Here is a 20,340-nt window from a genome sequence, read left to right on the forward strand (position 1 = left end):
ATGACTTGAGGAATAATGGGTATAAGGGGTGACACCTTTACAGAATACATAAAACTGATGGGTTTATGGGAGAAGGGGGTAAAACAAGAGGGGAAAGATTTATTTTGACGCCACTTAGAATTGGACATACTATGCTTAATTATTCCTTACATCTTGTTGGAAAACATCACCCTGGTTGTGCAGATTTTGTCATCATTTTGAAACAGTCGAACATATATTATTACAGTGTGAAGCATATAAGATTAAAATAAATCAACTGCAGACTTCACTACAATCTTTTGGGGGTTGATAGTTCTCATTTTAAAACTTTGTTAAGTTATGAGAGTGGCTTTAATTTAACTCACAGTATTGTCTTTCATTACTTACAATCTATCAGGCTTTCTGGGGTCATTTACCTTTCATTTGAAAAGAGAAGTAGTAAAGGTTTTCTCCCCCCCCCCCCAGTTCTCTACACCACACTCCAGTCCAGTTGGTGGCAATAATCCACCTTTAAGTTGGACTGCCAGCCACCATTTCAAGTCAAAAGAAGAAGAGTTTGAGGGCACAGGTTTAAGGTGAGAGGAGAGAGGTAATAGGAGACCATGGGGCAATTTTTTCATGCAGAGGTGGTGTGTACATGGAATGAGGAGCCAGACGAAGAGGTTGAAGCAACTCCATCAACAATACTTAAGACCGCTTGGACACGTACATGGAAAGGAAAGGTTTTGAGCCGGGGTTCCCAGCTTGGGGTCCACAGTCCTCCCGGTTAATGACATCGGTCCATGGCATGATAAAGGTTGGGAACCCCTGGTTTAGAGGGATATGGACCGAACGCTGGCAAATGGGATAAGAGTTGGACAGGAATTTTGGTCAGCATGAACCAGTAGGGCTGAAGGGACTGTATGACTCCGTCACTCTATGATGTGCCAACAAGGTCAAATTGACCTCCCCCCTCCTCCTTCCCTACCCCAATACAACTCACCGAGGTGCCTTCCAGAATGTCTCGCCACATGGTCGTGCCCTCAGAGAGGTCGGAGAACTCCAGGAGGTTGTCCAGCACCACCTGCCCGATGAGGTCATGTCGAGAGAAGCGGTCAAAGTCATAGATGCTAAAGTGCAGCTTGCGATTCTGGAGCTCGTTAAAGGACACGTTGAAGTGGAAGGTCTCATTGAAGATCGGGTTGAGTGTCTTGCGATGGACCTTGGTCTGGAACTTCTTCTTGCGGTCAGGCAGCAGGTAGATCTTCACGTAGGGGTCGGAGAATCCGTTGGCGTCTTTGGCGGGGAGGTCAAGGGCCTTCAGGATCTTAACGATCAGCTGCTCGCTCGCGTAGGTGTAGCGCAGCAGGAAGTTGATCCGGCCACAATTGCCCTTCTGGTGTTTCTTGGCCTCCGCGTCGATCGACCGCTGTTTGTACAACTCGGGCTTGATCTGCCCAATGCTGGTTACTTGCTCCACCTTCTCGTCAGCTTGAGTCCCAAAGTCTGGGCTGCTTAACTGCTGTGGGATTGGTCTTGGGAGCGAGTTAAATCTGCAAGGGAATCGGCATACAGGAGGGAAATTAAAGCTGAGTGGTGCCACAACTACGACCTCTCACACAAGGTCAGCAAAACCAAAGAGCTGATTATTGACTACAGGGGGAAGAAGCCAAAGGTTCATAAACCAGTCCTCAATAGGGGATCAGAGGAGGCGAGGGCAAGTAGCCACAAATCCCTTAGCATTACCATATTAGCGGGTCTGTTCTGGGACCAGCATGTGGGTACCAACATAAAGAAGGCATGACAGTGACTATACTTTCTTAGAAGTTTGCAAAGCTTTTAAAACTTTAACAAACTTTTTACTGTTGCACACTGGAGAATATCCTGACTGGTTGTATCATGGCCATTGCCCAGAAACAGAAAAGCCTACAGAAAGTGCTGGCCACAGCCCATTCCATCACAGGAAAGAGCTTCCCCCTACGCCCCCCCCCCACCACTGAGTACATCTACAAGGTGCACCACCACAAGAAAACAGCGTCCATCATCGAGGACCCCCACCACCCAGGCCTTCCTCTCTTCTCACCGCTGCCATTGGGGAAGGTGTACAGGTCCCACACCGCCAGGTTCAGGAACATTTACTACCCATCAGGCTCCCGAACCAGTGTGGATAACTTCACTCACCACAGCTCTGAACCCAGTTCAAGGACTCTACAACTCGTGCTCTCAGGATTACTGTTTTGTATTTGCGCAGTTTGTCTTTTTTTTTCTCGTTGGTGTGTCGGTTATTAACATAAATGCTGCATTTTAAGTCTGAATTTGAACCTGGATCTTTATAACGTCGTTGTGAGAAGGATAGTCAGGGTTCATAGGGAGTACAAACGCTAGAGTGGTCTGGTTAGGCCAAGTTGGCCATGCCGCAAGTCTGCTAAAACCTCTCCCTCACCTCCATCGTCGAAAAACTATATATAACTCCTCTAGTGAGAGACTTGGGACCAGAGGGCTCTGTCACAGAAGAGAAGGATGCCCTTTAGGAGAGAGATGAGGAGGGATTTCTTCTGGCAGAGGGTGGTGAATCTGTGGAATTCATTGCCACAGACAGTTGTGGAGGCCAAGTCATTGGGTATATTTAAAGAGGCGGTTGATAGCTTCTGATTAGTCTGGGCATCAAAGGTTATGGGGAGAAGGAAGGAGAATAGGGTTTGAGAGGGATAATAAATCAGCCATGCCAAGGGGCCTATCTCCGCTCCTAAGTCTTCCGGTCTAAAACTCACACCTCCCGAACCCGCAGCCCCAAGAGCCAGCTCCAACGTGCGGCTGGCCGACGCTGCCCACCTTGTTGCCGGAGGAGGTGCGGAGACTTGCTGCTGGGAGTGCGCATTCGGGATGCTGTTCTCCTTACTCCCTGAGTTGGTGTCCACCGGGATATCCGGAGAGGTCTGGCTCAGCTTGATACCGGACTCCGGGTAGGACTCCAGGTCGAGGTAGGACCTCTCGGGCATCTCGGACCCACTGTCCACCCTCTCGACGGCGAGGTCGGTGAAGTGTGAGTGGTGGTGATGGAGGTGGTGGTGGGGATGGTGGTGAGAGTTCTGGCGCTGAGGGTTCAGGCCTCTGTCCCGCCATGGGATCCAGCACAGCTTCCAGGAGACGAAGAGAGAGACCCCGAGGAGCACGATGCCGCAGAAGGTGACGATCACGGAGAGCAGGCTGACCGAGATATCTGAGACAAGGGGTGGAAAACACATCGGTTAGTTATAAAGTATTGCGGAGCTACAAATTACATCACACTTGGATTCCAATTAGAGCATGTTCCCTCTGTCCGCCACAATAGGCAAGGTTTTACGATGGCCACCCGTATTAATTATACTGACATGTTATTCAAGAGCTGCCCTACTGCCACGATAAGGCTACTTCAAGTTACAGGAGCAACACTTGAGATTACTTCTGGGTAGACTCCAACCTGACGGCATTAACGGCAATTTCTCAAACCCCTAGTAATTCCTCCCCCCTCCCCCTTCCTTCTTTTTCAATTCCCCATCTGGCTCCCCTCTTACCCCTTCTCCTCACCTGCCCATCATCTCCCTCTGCTGACCCTCCTCCTTCCCTTTCTCCCATGGTCCACTCTCCTCTCCTATCAGATTCCTTCTTCTCCAGCCTTTTCCACCTATCACCTCCCAGCTTCTTACCTCATCTCCCCTCCGTCACCGACCCACCTTCCCCCTCACCTGGTCTCACGTATCACCTGCCATCTTGTAAGCCTTTCCCTTCCCCCTACCTTCTGGCTTCTGCCCCCTGCCCTACCAGTCCTGGTGAAGTGACTCGGCTTGAAATGGCGACTGTTAACTCTGCTCCACGTGTCTGACCTGCTGAGTTCCTCCAGCATTTTGTGGTGTCTAGCGCTCAAGGTTACCAGCATCTGCAGAATCTGTTGTGTTTAAGCAGTGTAATCTGAGCAGATGGGAAATGCTGCAGTTTGCAAGGTCAAATGTAAGGGGAAAAAGCGTGGAGCATAGACCATGGAGCAGACAGCAGAAAGTTTAGACCATAGATCATAGAGTATAGACCATAGACCATAGAGCATAGACCATAGACCATAGACCATAGAGCATAGAGCATAGACCATAGAGCATAGAGCATAGACCATAGACCATAGAGCATAGAGCATAGACCATAGACCATAGAGCATAGACCATAGACCATATAGTTTAGACCATAGACAATACAGCATAGAGCATGGATCCTAGAGTATAGACCATAGAACACTGACCATAGTCAAGTCAAGTCACTTTTATTGTCATTTCGACCGTAACTGCTGGTACAGTGCATAGTAAAAATGAGACAATGTTTTTCAGGACCATGGTGTTACATGACACAGTACAAAAACTAGACTGAACTACGTAAAAAAAAAACTACACTAGACTACAGACCTACCCAGGACTGCATAAAGTGCACAAAAACAGTGCAGGCATTACAATAAATAATAAACAGGACAGTAGGGCAGTAAGGTGTCAGTCCAGGCTCTGGGTATTGAGGAGTCTGATAGCTTGAGGGAAGAAACTGTTACATAGTCTGTTTGTGAAAGCCCGAATGCTTTGGTGCCTTTTCCCAGATGGCAGGAGGGAGAAGAGTTTGTATGAGGGGTGCATGGGGTCCTTCATAATACTGTTTGCTTTGCGGATGCAGCGTGTAGTGTAAATGTCCGTGATGGCGGGAAGAGTACAAAGATCCCCAATGATCTTCTCAGCTGACCTCACTATCCGCTGCAGGGTCTTGCGATCCGAGATGGTGCAATTTCCAAACCAGGCAGTGATGTAGCTGCTCAGGATGCTCTCAATACAACCCCTGTAGAATGTGATGAGGATGGGGGGTGGGAGATGGACTTTCCTCAGCCTTCGCAGAAGGTAGAGTAGGACCATAGAGCATAGAGCATAGACCTTAGACCATAGACCATAGAGCATAGAGCATAGACCATAGACAATAGACCATAAACCACAGACCATAGAGCATAGATCATAGACCATAGACCATAGACCACAGAGCATTGAGCACAGACCATAGACCATAGACCATAAACCATAGACCATAGAGCTTAGAGCATAGACCATAGACCATAAACCACAGAGCATAGAGCACAGACCATAGACCATAGACCATAGACCATAGAGCTTAGAGCATAGACTGTAGAGCATAGAGCCTAGAGCATAGACCATAGACCACAGAGCATAGAGCACAGACCATAGACCATAGACCATAGAGCTTAGAGCATAGACTGTAGAGCATAGAGCCTAGAGCATAGACCATAGACCATAGACCACAGAGCATAGAGCACAGAGCATAGACCATAGAACATAGACCATAGAGCAATAGAGCCTAGAGTATAGACTATAGAACAGTGTTAATGCAGAGAACATTGGACGGTACAGCACAGGAACAGACCCTTCGGCTCGCAACTAATTCTACTAGTTGAACTAATTCTCCTCTGCCTACAGATGATCCATATCCCTACAGCAGGAGCCTTGACAGCACTGATGTACAGGGAGATCCTGGAGTCATGTCTATGCCTGATTGAAAGTGGTAACGCAAGGGGATAGGATGGTAAAGAAGGTGTACCGTATGCTCATCGGCTGGAGCACTGAGTGCAAGTCAGGAAGTCATGTTGCATCTATATAAGACTGGTCCGGCCACAGTTGGATATTGAATTCATTTCTGGTCATCCCCATTACAGGAAGGATGTGGAGGTTTTAGAGAGGGTGCAGAAGAGGTTCACCAGGATTAGAGAGCATGAGAAGTTGGACTAATCTGGCTTGTTTACTCTCCAGCATCTCAGGCTGAGGAGAGATCTGACAGAAATATAATTATTCCCTGGAGTGTTGGAGAATAAGGGGAGATTTAACAGAGCCATACAAAATTGGGTGGTGGGCTGGAGATACGTCTCTGCCGAAGGAGGTGTCAGGCCCTCCTTCCCTCCACTGGCCTGCAGGTCACCCTTGGACAAGGTGTAGCATCTGCTTAACCCCCTGGTCAGGGTCACGTGATGCCACGGGAGCAGGTGGTGGATGGCCGTATGAGCAACTGGGTTCAGGTCCTGGTTATGCGACCACTGACGCCCGGCGGACAGTCTCTGAGAAGTATCAATAACGGCTGCGGCCACCCATCTTGTACAAAAACTGCCTAGGAGAAGGTAATGGCAGGCCACTTCTAGAAAAAGTTGCCAAGAGCAATTGTGGTCACGGATAAGGCCATGATCGCCCACGCCAATACAACATGACACATAGTGATGACACTGACGATGACACAGAGTTATGAAGGGTAGAGATAGGGTAGATGCAAGCAGGCTTTTATTCCCACTGAGGTTGGGTGTGACTAGAGGTCATGGGTTAAGGGTGAAAGGTGAAATGTTTAAGGGGAACTTGATGGGCATCTTCTTCACTCAGAGGGGAGTGAGAAAGTGGAACGAGCTGCCGGGGAAGTGGTGGATGCGGGTTCGATTTCAGCATTTAAGGTACGTGGATGATAGGGGTATGGAGGCTATGGTCCTGGTGAGGGGAGGGGAAGGAGGATAGTTAGAAGGTGACAGGTGAAAGCAGATGGGTTGGAAAGATAAAGGGCTGGAGAGGAAGGGATCGGATAGGAGAGGGGAGTGAACCATAGGAGGAGGGGACCCAAGGGAGGTGATAGCCAGGTGAGAAGAGGTAAGAGGCCCGAGTGGGGAACAGAAGGAAGGGAGAGGGGGGAAGGAATTTTTTAAAACCTATATCCAAGCCCTCGGGTCAGTGGCTACCCAGACGGAATTTAAGTTGTTGCCCTTCCACTCTGAGGGCGGCCTCATCGTGGCACAAGACCTGTCAGAACGGGAATGGGAATCGGAACTAAAACGTCTGGCCACCAGGACGTTACGCTTTGGCGGACGGAGAGGAGTGGTGGGCGCGTGGAACGGGCTGCCAGAAGGCACCGAAGAGGCTTTTAGACAGACACCTGGGCATTGAGGGATTGAAGGGATAAGTATCACGTACAGGCTGAGGGTGTTTGTTTCATTCTGCGTCATTGTTTGGCACAGTTACCGGTGGCTGAAGGGCTTGTCCCTGTGCTGGAACTGTCCCCATTCTACGTGCTAAGCTCTGCGTCGTATTTCTCCCTCTGCCCGTCCTGCTGTGCATTCCCAGCGTTTGCTGCTTATCTAAAATTTCATACTTCCACTGTCTCGCCGCTGGGCTTTGCCCTCAGCCTCTCAAATCTAATGAGATCATTCCACATTGCTAATGAGTGAGATCCTGCAGATGCTGAAACCAGACCAGAGTCCTGAAGAAGGGCTTTGGCTTGAAGCATCGACTGTTTGTTTCCCTCCGTAGATGCTGCCTCACCTGCTGAGTTCCTCCTGCAGTTTGTGCGTGTGTGTCAGTACACCTTTTGTTACTTACTATAAATTCCCTCTCGCCCGCCCACCCGCCTTCCCCCTCACCCTTCGCCTGCCAGCTTGTACTCTTTGCCTTCCCCCCCACCAACCTAAACTTCTTATTCTGGCATTTTCCCCCCTTCCTTTCCAGACCTGATGAAAGGACTCAGCCTGAAACATTGACTGTTCGTTCCTCTCTATAGATACTGCCTGACCTGCTGAGTTCTTCAGCACTTTGTGTACACTAATCCACATCACTAGTCTTCCCACATAACCAATATCCGTAGCATCATTTATAATTAATCTCCTTTGGACGGTCTCCCAGACTCTGGGCATTCTCTCATCTTTCGAGCTTCTCTGTAAATACTTCATCAAACAAAGTACTTTAGTGACTTACTATTCACGACAACACCCTGTCTGTCCCTTGAGGAAGCCTGTGCATTTTTATCGCGTCGGCTCTCTGACACATCCACAATGATGTTAAAGCATCACAGGAAAGCCTTCATTCCAGGCAGTGACAACAGGTAAGCTCCACAGTAAATTACTTATAAACATGCAAATAATTTGCCCAAGATTTTTTGGCTGTGTAATAAAGTCAAATACAGTAATTAAGATGCTAGTTTATTCCTTTCCGTGGCTGGGCTGCTAGATAATTTATTGAATTTCAAATAAATAATAAATATTACCAAGACACCCGGTCTGCTCAACGGTAGCTAGAATTAAATGCAGGACAACAACAAACCTTTGTTTCCAAAATTCTCAGCCAATGTCATGGCATTTAGCAGAGGGCCCAGAGGGGAATAATCCCAGGAATGGAAGTTTTAATATCTGAGGAGTGTTTGATGGCTCTGGGCCTGCAGTCACTGGAGTTTAGAAGAAACGGGGTGGGGGGAATCTCATTGAAAGCTGTCAAACATTGGAAGTCCTGGATAGAGTGGACATGGAGAGGATGTTTCCAGTAGGGGAAGGGTCCAGGATCCCGAGAACACAGCCTCAGATTAGAAGGACGTTCCTTTAGAGCAGAGGTGAGGGTCGGAGTTTAGAGACAGGGATGTGGGGGAATTAGAGGTTAGGCCAAAGTCTAAGTCTTTGAGTTCAAAGGCCAGCGATGCAGACAAGGGACATCCATGGCTGGATGTCATGTTGGCAGAAAGTAGATGTGGACCACCCCCCTCCCACCGACCACCCAGGTCACTGAGTTGTTGGTGGGTTCCAGAGCTGGAGATCTGTGCAGGCAGAAGGAACAACTTCCAACGACCCCCTGGCTTCACAAATCAGTGCGACCAGAGTTCGACCCCTAGTGTTCGGGGCCCCGTCACCGGTGAGCCTGGACTTTGGTGATCAATGGTGAGGATTGAGGCCTGAGAGTCGAATCAGAAGTGCTGAAATTGAGGCCCTTTGGCCCAAGACGGGTCTGTGAATCTCTGCAAGTCAGCCGTGGAAGTTGAAGCTCGGTGTCTGCAGGCCGGAGCCTGAGCCCGGGTCCACTGGAGGCTGGATGTCAAAGAAGGCGGCTTGTCTTGAGGTTAAAGAACCGTGGATGTGGCTGGCGGTGGGGGAGGGGGTGAGGTCGAGCCTGTTTTGCTGCTGTTGCTTGCTGTGTTCTGTCTCGTTTTGCCGAGCATTGTGGCCACCCTATCAAGGGGCCAGCACGCGTGGTGACATTTGCGGACTGCCGCCTGCCCCTCCTCAGTTGGGCGTTGTTTGTTAACGCAACGGCACATTTCACTGCATGTCTCGAATAGACTTGAACACTGGGTCTTGAATCCTGAATTTCCCTGCGCTGGCACTGAGTTTTGTGTCACAGCGACACAGTATCCTGTTCTGTGTTCTTCCACGTTGAGTCTCCTGGCCCCGATCTCCACGAATATCGACACGGCGCACTTTCTCGTCCGTAACCTTGTCTGGTTCAGCTCTGCTGCTGTTGAGGCCCTCATCCACTCATTAGCTCAGGGCTGAGCGATGTTCGTGCACTGGCTGGATGGACACCTACCCCTGCAGTTAACGACCCAATCCATAACTCTGCTGCCCAGTCTACAGCGCGCACCAGCTCCCATTTATCAAGGGCCTACACGCGGTGACAATAAATGCCCTCCAGCCTGGCTGAGCTGCAAGATTTCTCAAAACTTTCAAATCCACAACCTGCTCCAGCTCTGTAGCTGAGTCAGAGAGAAGGGAAACTGGCCCTTCAGCCCATCTAATCCATGCTGCCCCATTTCCCTGCCTGGTCCCACCGACCTGCTAGGATTGTAAACAGTAATTCAATAATTACAATAATAAACAATAATTCTCTTTTACCTCATAATAAAGTCTCTGTTTGACATTTGATACATGCGTTCTCTCAGCACACCATGTGTAAGCTGACCGTAAGGTACTAAAGATAAGGTTTAAAGAATGGCATTACATGTACATCGAAACATACTGTGAAATGTGTCATTTGCATCAGTGACTGACATGGCCTGAACACAAGGGATTCCGTAGATCAACGGGTTTCAAAGGTACATTTAATATCAGAGAAATTCTTTTTCTTCACCGAGAAATTCTTTTTCTTCACTGAGTAACACACACAAAACGCTGGTGGAACTCAGCAGGCCAAGCAGCGTCAATGGAAAGAAGTGGAGAGGCAATATTTCAGGCTGAGGTGCTTCATCAGGGCTGGAAAGGAAGGGGGAGGCAGCCAGAATAAGAAGCACAGCCCGAAGATGTGCTGGGGGGGGCAGCCCGCAAGTGTTGCCGCACTGCCCGCGCCAACGTCGCACGCCCGCGACTTACTAACCCCGACCGTGCGTCTTTGGAATGTGGGAGGAAACCGGGGCAGAAATGGGGAGGGCGTACAAACTTCCTCCAGGCAGCGGAGGGGATTGAACCCTGACCTTCCGATCACTGGTGCAGTAACCGTTATGCGACTGTGCCTGTCTACATTCACAAGCACTTCATCAGCTGCCTTCTATACCTTGGTGATCCCGGAGCTCATCGAGGTACTTTTGACATGTCTCCAGCTCCTCCACCCTCTCAGGGAGTGTGGGGGAGATTCCATACACAACGTGGGTGAAAATCCTCTTTCTCAGGTCCTGTCCAAAACCTCTTACTCTGTTCTTAACTAAGATCCTCCAGTCTTAGATATTGTAATGGGGGGAAATTTTCCACCTATCTAACTATCCATGAGCAACACGAGTGAATCTGCAGATGCTGGAAATAAATAAAAAAGCACGAAATGCTGGCAGAACTCAGCAGGTCAGACAGCATCTATGGGAGGAGGTAATAACGACGTTTCGGGCTGAATCCCTTCATCAGGTCTCGGCCCGAAACGTCGTCACTACCTCCTCCCATAGATGCTGTCTGGCCTGCTGAGTTCTGCCAGCATTTCATGTTTTTTAACTATCCATGATCTTGGTAATTCTCACACCTCCGTCAGGTTCCCTCCACTGATTCCTATCGTCCAGTCTCTCCTTGTCCCTGGAACGCCAAGTTCCAGACAACATCTGGGTGGATCTCTTGTGCTTTTCCTCCAGCACCATCACGTCCTTAAGGTCTGGGGTGTTTTATGGATGAGCGAGGAGAAATTACCATGGAGGGATTTACTTATTGCACAATAAAGGAAAAGGCCTGGTATCAAATTGTCCGCCAACCCCGTCTATATTTCTCCAACAATTCATTCATACATGTTTAAGCATAGTGACTTATAAGCATTCTATCATATGAAAACAGTGATATCATATCATATGAAGCTTGACAGAGTACAGGTACAGAGAAAATGTACAAGGACTTGAGGATGTGAGTTATAGGGGAAAGGCTGAATAGCACATCATTCTCTGGAGCATAGGAGAATGAGGAGAGATCTGATAAATAGGCATCCGTTAGTCTCGAGAGGCCATGCATTTGAGCCTTCGAACGTTTCCAGGGTGCAGGCCTGGGCAGGGTTGTATGGGAGACCAGCAGTTGCCCAAGCTGCAAGTCTCCCCTCTCCACACCACCGATGTTGTCCAAGGGAAGGGCAAGGGCCGATACAGCTTGGCACCGGTGTCGTCACAGAGCAATGTGTGGTTAAGTGCCTTGCTCAAGGACACAACACGCAGCCTCAGCTGAGGCTCGAACTAGCGACCTTCAGATCACTAGACCAATGCCTTATCCACTAGGCCACGCGCCAACGCATAGAGATTTGATTGAGATATAGAAAATTATAAGCGATGGAGGTCGGGTGACGCAAGCAGGCTCTTTCCCCTTAGGTTGGGTGAGATTGGAATGAGAGATCAGAGGTTAAGGATGAAAGGAGAAATATTTAAGAGGAAATTTGAGGGGGATCTTTTTCACTCAGAGGATGGTGCGAGCTGTCAGGGGAATTGGTGGGTGCTGGTTCAGTTTAAGCGAAGTTTGGATAGGAACATGGATGGGAGAGGTATGGAGAAGCATGGTCCAGGTGCAGGGCAATGAGACTAGGAAGAAGATCAGGGTGAACCGGGATTACTGTGTGCAGAGTTGCTCATCTACAAAAGATTGAAAGAGTGCAGAGAAAACTTACAAGGACGTTGCACAACCTGAGGACCTGAGATATAGGGAAAGGTTGATTGGGTTCCCTAGAGCATAGGAGAACGAGAGGAGACTTAATAAAATCATGAAAATGGAGTGAATGCAAGCAGGCTTCTCCACTGAGGCCAGGTGAGAGTAGAACCAGAGGTCATAGGTTTTAGGTGAAAGGTGAAATATTTAAGGCGCTCTGTGAGGTCTTATCATGACCTTACAACTTTTATATTCAATGTATAGCTGGAATAGTGTACAATGATCATCTTCTTCATTATCCACCACGCAAACTACACCATCCAGTGTCATCTTCAAGCTTACTAACAGCTCCTGCACATTCTTATCCAAATTGTTGATATGGATGAAAAGCACGGATGGGCCTAGCACTGACCTCCGAGGGACACCGCTGACGTGCTGGCCTGGAAAAGGTCCACAAGAGTAATTCCGGGGGTGAAAGGGTTGACATACGAGGAGCACTTGATGGCTGTCATCCTGTACTCAATGGAGATCAGAAGGATGCGGATGGGGAGGATATCATTGAAACCTACAAGATACTGAAAGGCCCGCATTGAGTGGATGTGGAGGAGATGGGTCCATCAGTAGAAGATTCTAGTATTCGAGGTCACAGCTCCAGAATATAGGAAACTCCTTTAAGAACTGAGTTAAGGAGGAATTTCTTCAGCCAGGTGAATATTTAAAGCGGAGGTGGGGAGGTTCCTGACTGGTAAAAGGGTTGAAGGTTCTGGGCAGAATGGGGGGGGGGGGGGAGAAAAAAATTAGCCAGGGTTGAATGGTGGAGCAGACTCGATAGGCCGAATGGCCTAATTCTGTTCCTACGTCTTATGGTCAGCACAAAAATGGTCCTTACTGTGTTTTCCTCCTGAAAAACACTGCTTAATGCCATAAACAAAAGCTATACGGCTGATGAAGAGATTTCCAGTATCTGCAGAATCCCTTGTGTTTCCAAGTTACTTCTATGAATACCAACTTAATATCGCTCTGCTAAATATGGACCCACTCCAGGTAACCACCTGGGACTTCCTGTAGGTATTGGCATGTCTGCCATCCCACAGCAAGGTTCAAGATTCCAGATTAGATTTAGTTACCGCATGTGCTTTGAAATCAGTTGTTTGTGTCAATGACTAACACGTGTCAGCAACACGGAGCCAACATACGAGACTAATGCAACAACAGCAAGACAAACCCCTTCCTGCTCACATCCCTGCACCACGTTGGGACACCGCTGGGCCTCGGGACTCCAAACCCAGGACAGGCCACCTTCTGTGCCTCTGACCTCTAGACCATGACCCCGAACTCACCGAACTCAGACCTCCTACATCCAGATGACCTACGGCTGTGGTCCGCTTGAAGGTTTTGACTAACATCTCGGACCTGCCTGTAAACACTGACATTCTATTATAAGTGTTAACGCTAATGAGGACGAGCCTTGTGACAGTCTGCCTGCTAAACATCGACTGTTTATTCCCCTCCACAGACGCTGCCCGACCTGCTGAGTTCCTCCAGCATTGTGTGCATTTCCACAATGGATTTCCAGCATCTGCAGAACCTCTTGCCTTTATGAGTTTCCAGACCAGTGTTTGATGTGGCAAAGAGAGGAAAGGGTGAGGGGAATCGTAGGCGAGGGCCGTTGATTTGAGGTGAGGCTTCTGCGAAGCTGTGAGAGACTTAATCCTGGGTCTAGCTCTGCAGCCAGCTCTGCATCGAGTGGTGGCAGACTGCCACTATATCTGCGCACATCAGCCTGCATGTTAAACAGCTCCCATTGAGGGGAAGCTGTCTGGCGCTGTAATTACACCGAGGGTGCACTCTGCAGACATTGCCTGTTTACACCCTGCATGGAATCACTGATGACTTATAGCGGAGAGAGAGCCATTGGCTCCTCCGCATCTTCACAGTTCAGGGTCTGGCCGAGCTTCTTGGCCACGCACTCAGCTGCTTTCACACACGATTTGTTAGGAGAGTACAAAACGACAAGAGGCATAGATCAAGTGGGCAGTCAGAGAATTTCCCAGGGCAGATACAGCTCATACAAAAGTGCAGAACTTTACAACGAATGGAGAAAAGTATGAGGGGGTTGAATGTCAGAGATAGATTATTTTGCACAGAGGGTGGTGGGTATGTGGAACGCCCTGCCAGGGGCGGTGGTGGATGCAGATACATTAGGGGCATTTAAGTGACTCTTACATAGGCACATGGATGATAGAAAAACGGAGGGCTATGTAGGAGGGAAGGGTTTGATTGATCTTAGAGTCGGTTATAACGGCGGTACAATATCATGGGCTGAAGGGACTGTATTGTGCTGTAATGTTCTATGCTGTATGAACGTTGTGTGACAGTGAATACTGGAGAGTCTGACTGTATTGTGTGTGTGTGTGTGTGTGTGTGTGTGTGTGTGTCTGAGTGTGTGAGTGTGTGTGTGTGAGTGTGTGTGTGAGTGTGTGAGTGTGTGTGTGTGTGTGTGCGTGTGTGTGTGTCTGTGTGTGTGTCTGTGTGTGTGTGTGTGTGTGTCTGTGTGTGTCTGTGTGTGTATGCGTGTGTGCGTGTGTGCGCGTGTGCGTGTGTGCGTGTGTGCGTGTGTGTGTGTGTGTGTGTGTGTGTGTGTGTGTCTGTGTGTGTGTGTGTGTGTCTGTGTGTGTGTGTGTGTGTGTCTGAGTGTGTGTGTGTGTGTGTGTGTGTGTGTGTGTGTGTGTGTGTGTGTGTCTGTGTGTGTGTGTGTGTGTGTCTGAGTGTGTGTGTGTGTGTGTGTGCGCGCGCGCATGCATGCAGTTGATGACACTGCGGGTGGTGGAGTTATGTGCACAATCGGATAGATGGAGCTCAGAGCCAAATTGCGCGCACAGAGCACGGTGCGGAGCTCCCACCCTCCTGGAGATCCAGGTTCAAGCACCATGACACTTTACGCATGAGCAAAAGGACTTCAATTCCCACTGCTGTCTGTAAGGAGGCTGCATCTTCTCCACGTGACCATGTCCGTTCCCCCCAGGTTCTCCGCTTTCCAAAGCCGAAAGGGTTAGGGTTACTAAGTTGTGGGCCGGCTACATTTTTACCAGAAACATGGCCAACAGAGTCACTGATGCTCCCGCAATCTGGCACACACGCTGCACACTTCCACAAAAAGTTTTTCGGAAATACTGTACAAAGACTGAAAGAGGAGCGAGGATGGATAACGGAACTCTGGAAAATGACACTGGAGAGGTAGCAATGGGGGCAGAGAAGTGGTGGATGAAAATAATAGCAATACACACAAAATGCTGGAGGAACTCAGCAGGTCAGGCAGCATCTATGGAAATGAATAAACAGTCGACGTTTTGGGCCGATACTCATCTTCAGGACTGGAAACAAAGGGGGAAAACACCAAAATAAAAAAATGGAGGGGGGGGGAAGAGGTGAAGGAGGATAGCTAGAAGGTGAAGTTTGATGGGTAAGAAGGGCAAAAGGCTGGAGAAGAGAGTGGACCATAAAGGAAATGGAAGAAGGAGAGGTTAAAGGAAAAATCGATATTCATGCCATCAGGTTGGAGGCTATCCAGACAGAATATACGCTGTCAACACACACAAAATGCTGGTGGAACACAGCAGGCCAAGCAGCATCTATAGGGAGGAGCACTGTCGACGTTTCAGGCTGAGACCCTTTGTCAGGACTCACTGAAAGGAAAGATAGTAAGAGATTTGAAAGTAGTGGGGGGAGGGGGAAATGCAAAATGATAGGAGAAGACCAGAGGGGGTGAGATGAAGCTAAGAGCTGGAAAGGTGATTGGCGAAAGTGATACGGAGCTGGAAAAGGGAAAGGGTCATGGGACAGGAGGCCTCAGGAGAAAGAAAGGGGGAGGGGGGGAGCACCAGAGGGAGATGGAGAACAGGCAGGGTGATGGGGGGAGAGAGAGAGAAAAAAAACAACTAAATATGTGAGGGATGGGGTAAGAAGGGGAAGAGGGGCATTAACGGAAGTTGGAGAAGTCAATGTTCATACCATCAGGTTGGAGGCTACCCAGACGGTATATAAGGTGCTGTTCCTCCAACCTGAGTGTGGATTCATCTTGACAGTAGATATATATTGACAGAATATATGCTGTTTCTCTTCTGTCCTGAGGGTGGCACAAGAGGAGGCCATGGACTGATATGTCAAAACAGGAATGAGAATTGGAATTAAAATACTTGGCCACTGGGAAGATCTGCTTCTGGTGGATGGAGCAGAGGTGCTCAAAGACGCAGTCCCCCAATTTACGACGGGTCTCACCAGTGTAGAGGAGGCTGCATCGGGAGCGCCGGACACAATAGACGTCCCCAGTCGATTCGCAGGTGAAGTGTTGACTCACCTGGATGGACTGTTTGGAGCCCTGAATGGAGGTGAGGGTGGAGGTGAATGGGCCACTTTGGCCTCTTGCAGGGATAAGTGCCGACAGGAAGATTAGCTGGGAAGGACAAATGGACAAGGGAATCACAGAGGGATCAAGCCCTGTGGAAAGCAGAGCTGAGGGGGGTGGGAGTGAGGTAAAGGTGTTTGGTGGTGGGATCCCTTTGGAGGTGGCGGAAGTTATGGAGAATGGTGTGTTGGATGTGGAGGCTGAATGAGTGGCAGTTAAGACAAGAGGAACTCTTTCTCTGTAAAGGCAGTGAGAAGATGGGGTGAGCATGGGTTTTCAGGAGATGGAGGAGATCTGGGTGAGGGCAGCATCAATGGTGGAGAAAGGGGAACCCCATTCATTAAAGAAAGAGGACATCTCTGATGTCCTCAAAAGGAAAGCTTCATCTTGGGAACAGAAGTGAATAGACAAATGAACTGAGAAAAGGAATAGAACGTTTACAGGAGACAGGCTGGAAAGAAATAGAGTCAAGGCAAGTGAGTTTATAAAAGGTGTCAGCCAGAGGTGGACAGAGAGATTGAGAAAGGGAGGGAGGTGTCAGAAATAGACCAAGTGAATTTAAAAGCTGGGTGGAAGTTAGGGGCAAAGTTGATGAACGTGGGTGTCTGAAGAAGCACCAATGCAGTTGTCAATGTAGTGAAGGACGAGCTGGGGAGCAATAGAACGGAAGGCTTGGAACACAGAGTGAAGAGGCAGGCACAGCTGGGGCCCACACAGGTACCCATGGCTACACCTTGAGTCTGGATAAAGTGAGAGGAGCCGAAGGAAAAATTGATGAGGGTTTGGACTAGTTCTGCCAGATGAAGGAGGGTTGTGGTGGATGGAAACTGGTTGGTTCTTTTATTGAGAAAGAAGCAGAGAGATTTAAGGCCTTTTCGAGGGGGTAGAGGTTCATAAGGACTGGACGTCCATGGTGAAAAAGAAGCAGTCAGGACCAGGGAATTGAAAGTTAGGTAAGAGATCGAGAGCTGAAAAGTGTCGCAGAAGGGACTGAACCAAGGGGGATATTGTAGAATTAAAGTATAAGGACATGAGTTCATTGGGGTAGGAGCAGGCAGAGACAATGCCTACCTGGATAGTCCGGTTTGTAGATCCAGGTAGAAGGTAGAAGTGGGCAGTGCAGGGCAAGGGAACTGTGAGGTTGGTATCAGTGGATAGGAGATCTCCAGAGTTGATGAGGTCAGTGATGGTCAGTTTTCTGATGGTCCACAGTGGGGTCCTTGTTAAGGGGTATGTGTGAAGAAGTATCTACAACAGCACCCCCTTTGTCTGCGGACTTGATGGTAAAGTTGGGATTGGTGCGGAGAGGTGGAGGGTGAGGCTTGAGGAGGTGAGGGAAGTGCTGAAGTTGCGACAGTTGATCTCTCGTTGGCAGTTTGAGATGAAAAGATGAAATTAATAAGTATTTTTGTGTTAGTTTTCACAGGAAATTTGAAAGTGTTAGTGGGTAGAAGTGAGTGTAGTTGCTACTACTAAGGAGAAGGTGTTTGGAAAGCTGAAAGGTCTGATGGTAGATAAGTTATCTGGACAAGCTGGACTATACACCAGGATTCTGAAAGAGGTGGCTGAAGAGACCGTGGAGGCATTAGTAATGATTTTTCAGGAATCACTGGATTCTGGAATGGTTCCAAGTGACCGGAAAATTGCAAATGTCACTCCACTTCTTAAGAAGGGAGGGAGGCAAAGGAAGGAAATTATAGGCCATTTTGCCTGACTTCAGTGGTTGGGAAGATGTTGGAGTCCTTTATTAATAATGAGGTTTTGAGGTACTTGGAGGAACATGATAAAATAGGCCTTTGAGAAATTAGCAAGCAGGATCGACAACTGAGAATCAGTGGATGTTGTGTACTTGTATTTTCAAAAGGCCTTTGACAAGGTGCCACACATGAGGAGCTTTGCAAGATAAGAACCCTTGGTCTTACAGGAAAATTGCTAGCATGACTAGAAGTTTGGGAGGCAAAGAGTGGAGATAAAGGAGGCCTTTTCTGGTTGGCTGCCTGCCGGTGACTGGTGGCATTCCACGGGGGGTGGTTAGTGCTGGATAATGGAATTGTTGGCTTTGTGGCCAAGTTTGCAGATGATATGAAGATCAGTGGAGAGGCAGGCAGTGTTGAGGAAGCAGGGGATCTGCAGAAGGACTTAGATAGATAGGGAGAATGGGCAAAGAGGTGGCAGGTGGAATATATTACATGGAAGTGTATGCTCATGCACTTCGGTAGGATGGAAAATAGGCGTAGACTATTTTCTAAATGGGGAGAAGATTCAAAAATCAGACTTGAAAGTCCTTGTACAGGATTCTCTAAAGATTAATTTGTAGGTTGAGTCTATGGTAAGGAAGGTAAATGCAATGTTAGCATTCATTTCAAGAGGACTAGAAGAGATAAAAGCAAGGATGTAGTGCTAAGCTTTATAAGGTATTGGCTAGACTGCACTTTGGGCATTGTGAGTAGCTTTGAGCCCCCTTTTTAAGAAAAGACGTGCTGACATTGAAGAGTGTCAAGAGGAAGTTCACTAGGATGATTCTGGGAATGAAAGAGTTAACATGTGAGGAACGCTTAATGGCTCTGGCCCTGTACCTGCTGGAGTTTAGGAGAATAAGGGGGGGGGGGTGTATCCCATTGAATATTGAAAAACAAGGATAGAGAAGATGTGGAGAGGTTTCTTCCTGCAGTGGGGCAGTCTAAGACAGCCTCAGATTAAAGGGACGTCCATTTACAACAGAGCTGAGGAGGAATTTCTGTGGCTGGAGGGTAGTGAATCTGTGGAATTTGTTGCCACAGATGGCTGTGGAGGCCAGGTCATTAGGTATATTGGATACTTGATTAGTCAGCGTCGAAGGTTACAGGTAGAAGGCAGGAGAATGGGCTTGAGAGGGATAATATATCAATCATGATGGAATCCTCTGAGAGGATCACAATGTGGTCGCGGTTTGGAGGCTTGCGTGCCTCAATGACCCGGAGAGCCATGCTGGCTAGAGTCGGGGCTTTATACCTTGGCTCTTGGTAGGGTCACCCATGCCAAACAGGTCAAAGGGCAAAGGCCAGACTAAGAGTGGTCCACAGTTCCTCCAGGTTCAGGGCTTCAGGGCTAACAACCTTGACTGGTAAGACAAAAATGTTACGGAAACAGCAATGAAGGACCCTTCTACATCTGAGGGAAACGGTATTCCTGAGTCTCCACCTGGGACTTGCTTGGCTGACAAAGAAAGCCTACTGGCACAATGAAGGAAGCCCTGACCACCGCCAGAGATGGAGGACCTTCATTGCTGCCCTGAACGCCAACAGCGTAACGAGCAGTAAGTAAATGACAAAATAGCAGAGCAGACTCGATGGGCCAAATGGCCTAATTCTGCTCCTATGTCTTAATTCTGCCCCCAGCACATCCTGTGGAGTTGGTCATTGATGCTTCGACAGATTTCACTGCATGTTTCGATCGACATCTGACAAATAAAGCTAAGCTTTATCTTTATAGAACATAGAACAGTACGACACTGTACAGGCCTATCACCCCACAATATTCTGCTGTCTCTTAGCCTCATCCACATTCAATCTAGCCCTTACTTCCCACATAGCCCTCCATTTTTCTATCATCTATACCTAAGAGACTCATAAGTATCCCTAATGTATTTGCCTTTGATTGCCACCCACCACATTTTTGTGTGAAAAAAAACCTACTTCTGACATCTCCCCTACACTCTCCTCCAATCACCTTAAAATTACGCCCCTTTGCATTAGTCGCTTCTGCCCTAGGAAAAAGTCTCTGGCTGTCCACTGGATCTACGCCTCTTATAATTTTGTACACCTCTATCAAGTCACCTCGCAAGCTCCCTTGCTCCGACGAGAAACACCCTAGCTTGCTCAACCTATCCTCATAAGACACGCAAGGGGCATTCTGGGAAATCTCCTCTGCACCCTCTCCAAAGCTTCCACATCCTTCCTATAATGAGGTGAGCAGAACTGAACAAATTGTGGTCTGACCAAGGTTGTATAGAGCTGCAACGTTATCTCGCGGCTCTTGAACTCAATCTCACGACTAATGAAGGCCAACATACCATGCATCTTCTTCAGCACCCTATCAACTTGTCCGG

At 48.4% G+C, this 20,340-nt stretch overlaps 1 protein-coding gene across 1 annotated transcript in view; it reads right to left on the reverse strand.

Annotated features, from left to right (window-relative positions):
* Positions 1–20,340, reverse strand: part of syt3 (synaptotagmin III) — a 237,897-nt gene that overhangs the window by 56,091 nt on the left and 161,466 nt on the right. The window contains exons 3-4 of the mRNA XM_073033814.1: positions 2,791–3,178; positions 962–1,511 (exon numbers count right to left, since the gene is read on the reverse strand). Of these exons, the coding sequence (XP_072889915.1) occupies positions 962–1,511; positions 2,791–3,178 (938 nt within the window). The remainder of the gene's footprint in view (positions 1–961; positions 1,512–2,790; positions 3,179–20,340) is intronic.

The sequence above is a fragment of the Hemitrygon akajei genome, chromosome 31, assembly GCF_048418815.1.
Source record: "Hemitrygon akajei chromosome 31, sHemAka1.3, whole genome shotgun sequence".
Taxonomy (NCBI): Eukaryota; Metazoa; Chordata; class Chondrichthyes; order Myliobatiformes; family Dasyatidae; genus Hemitrygon; species Hemitrygon akajei.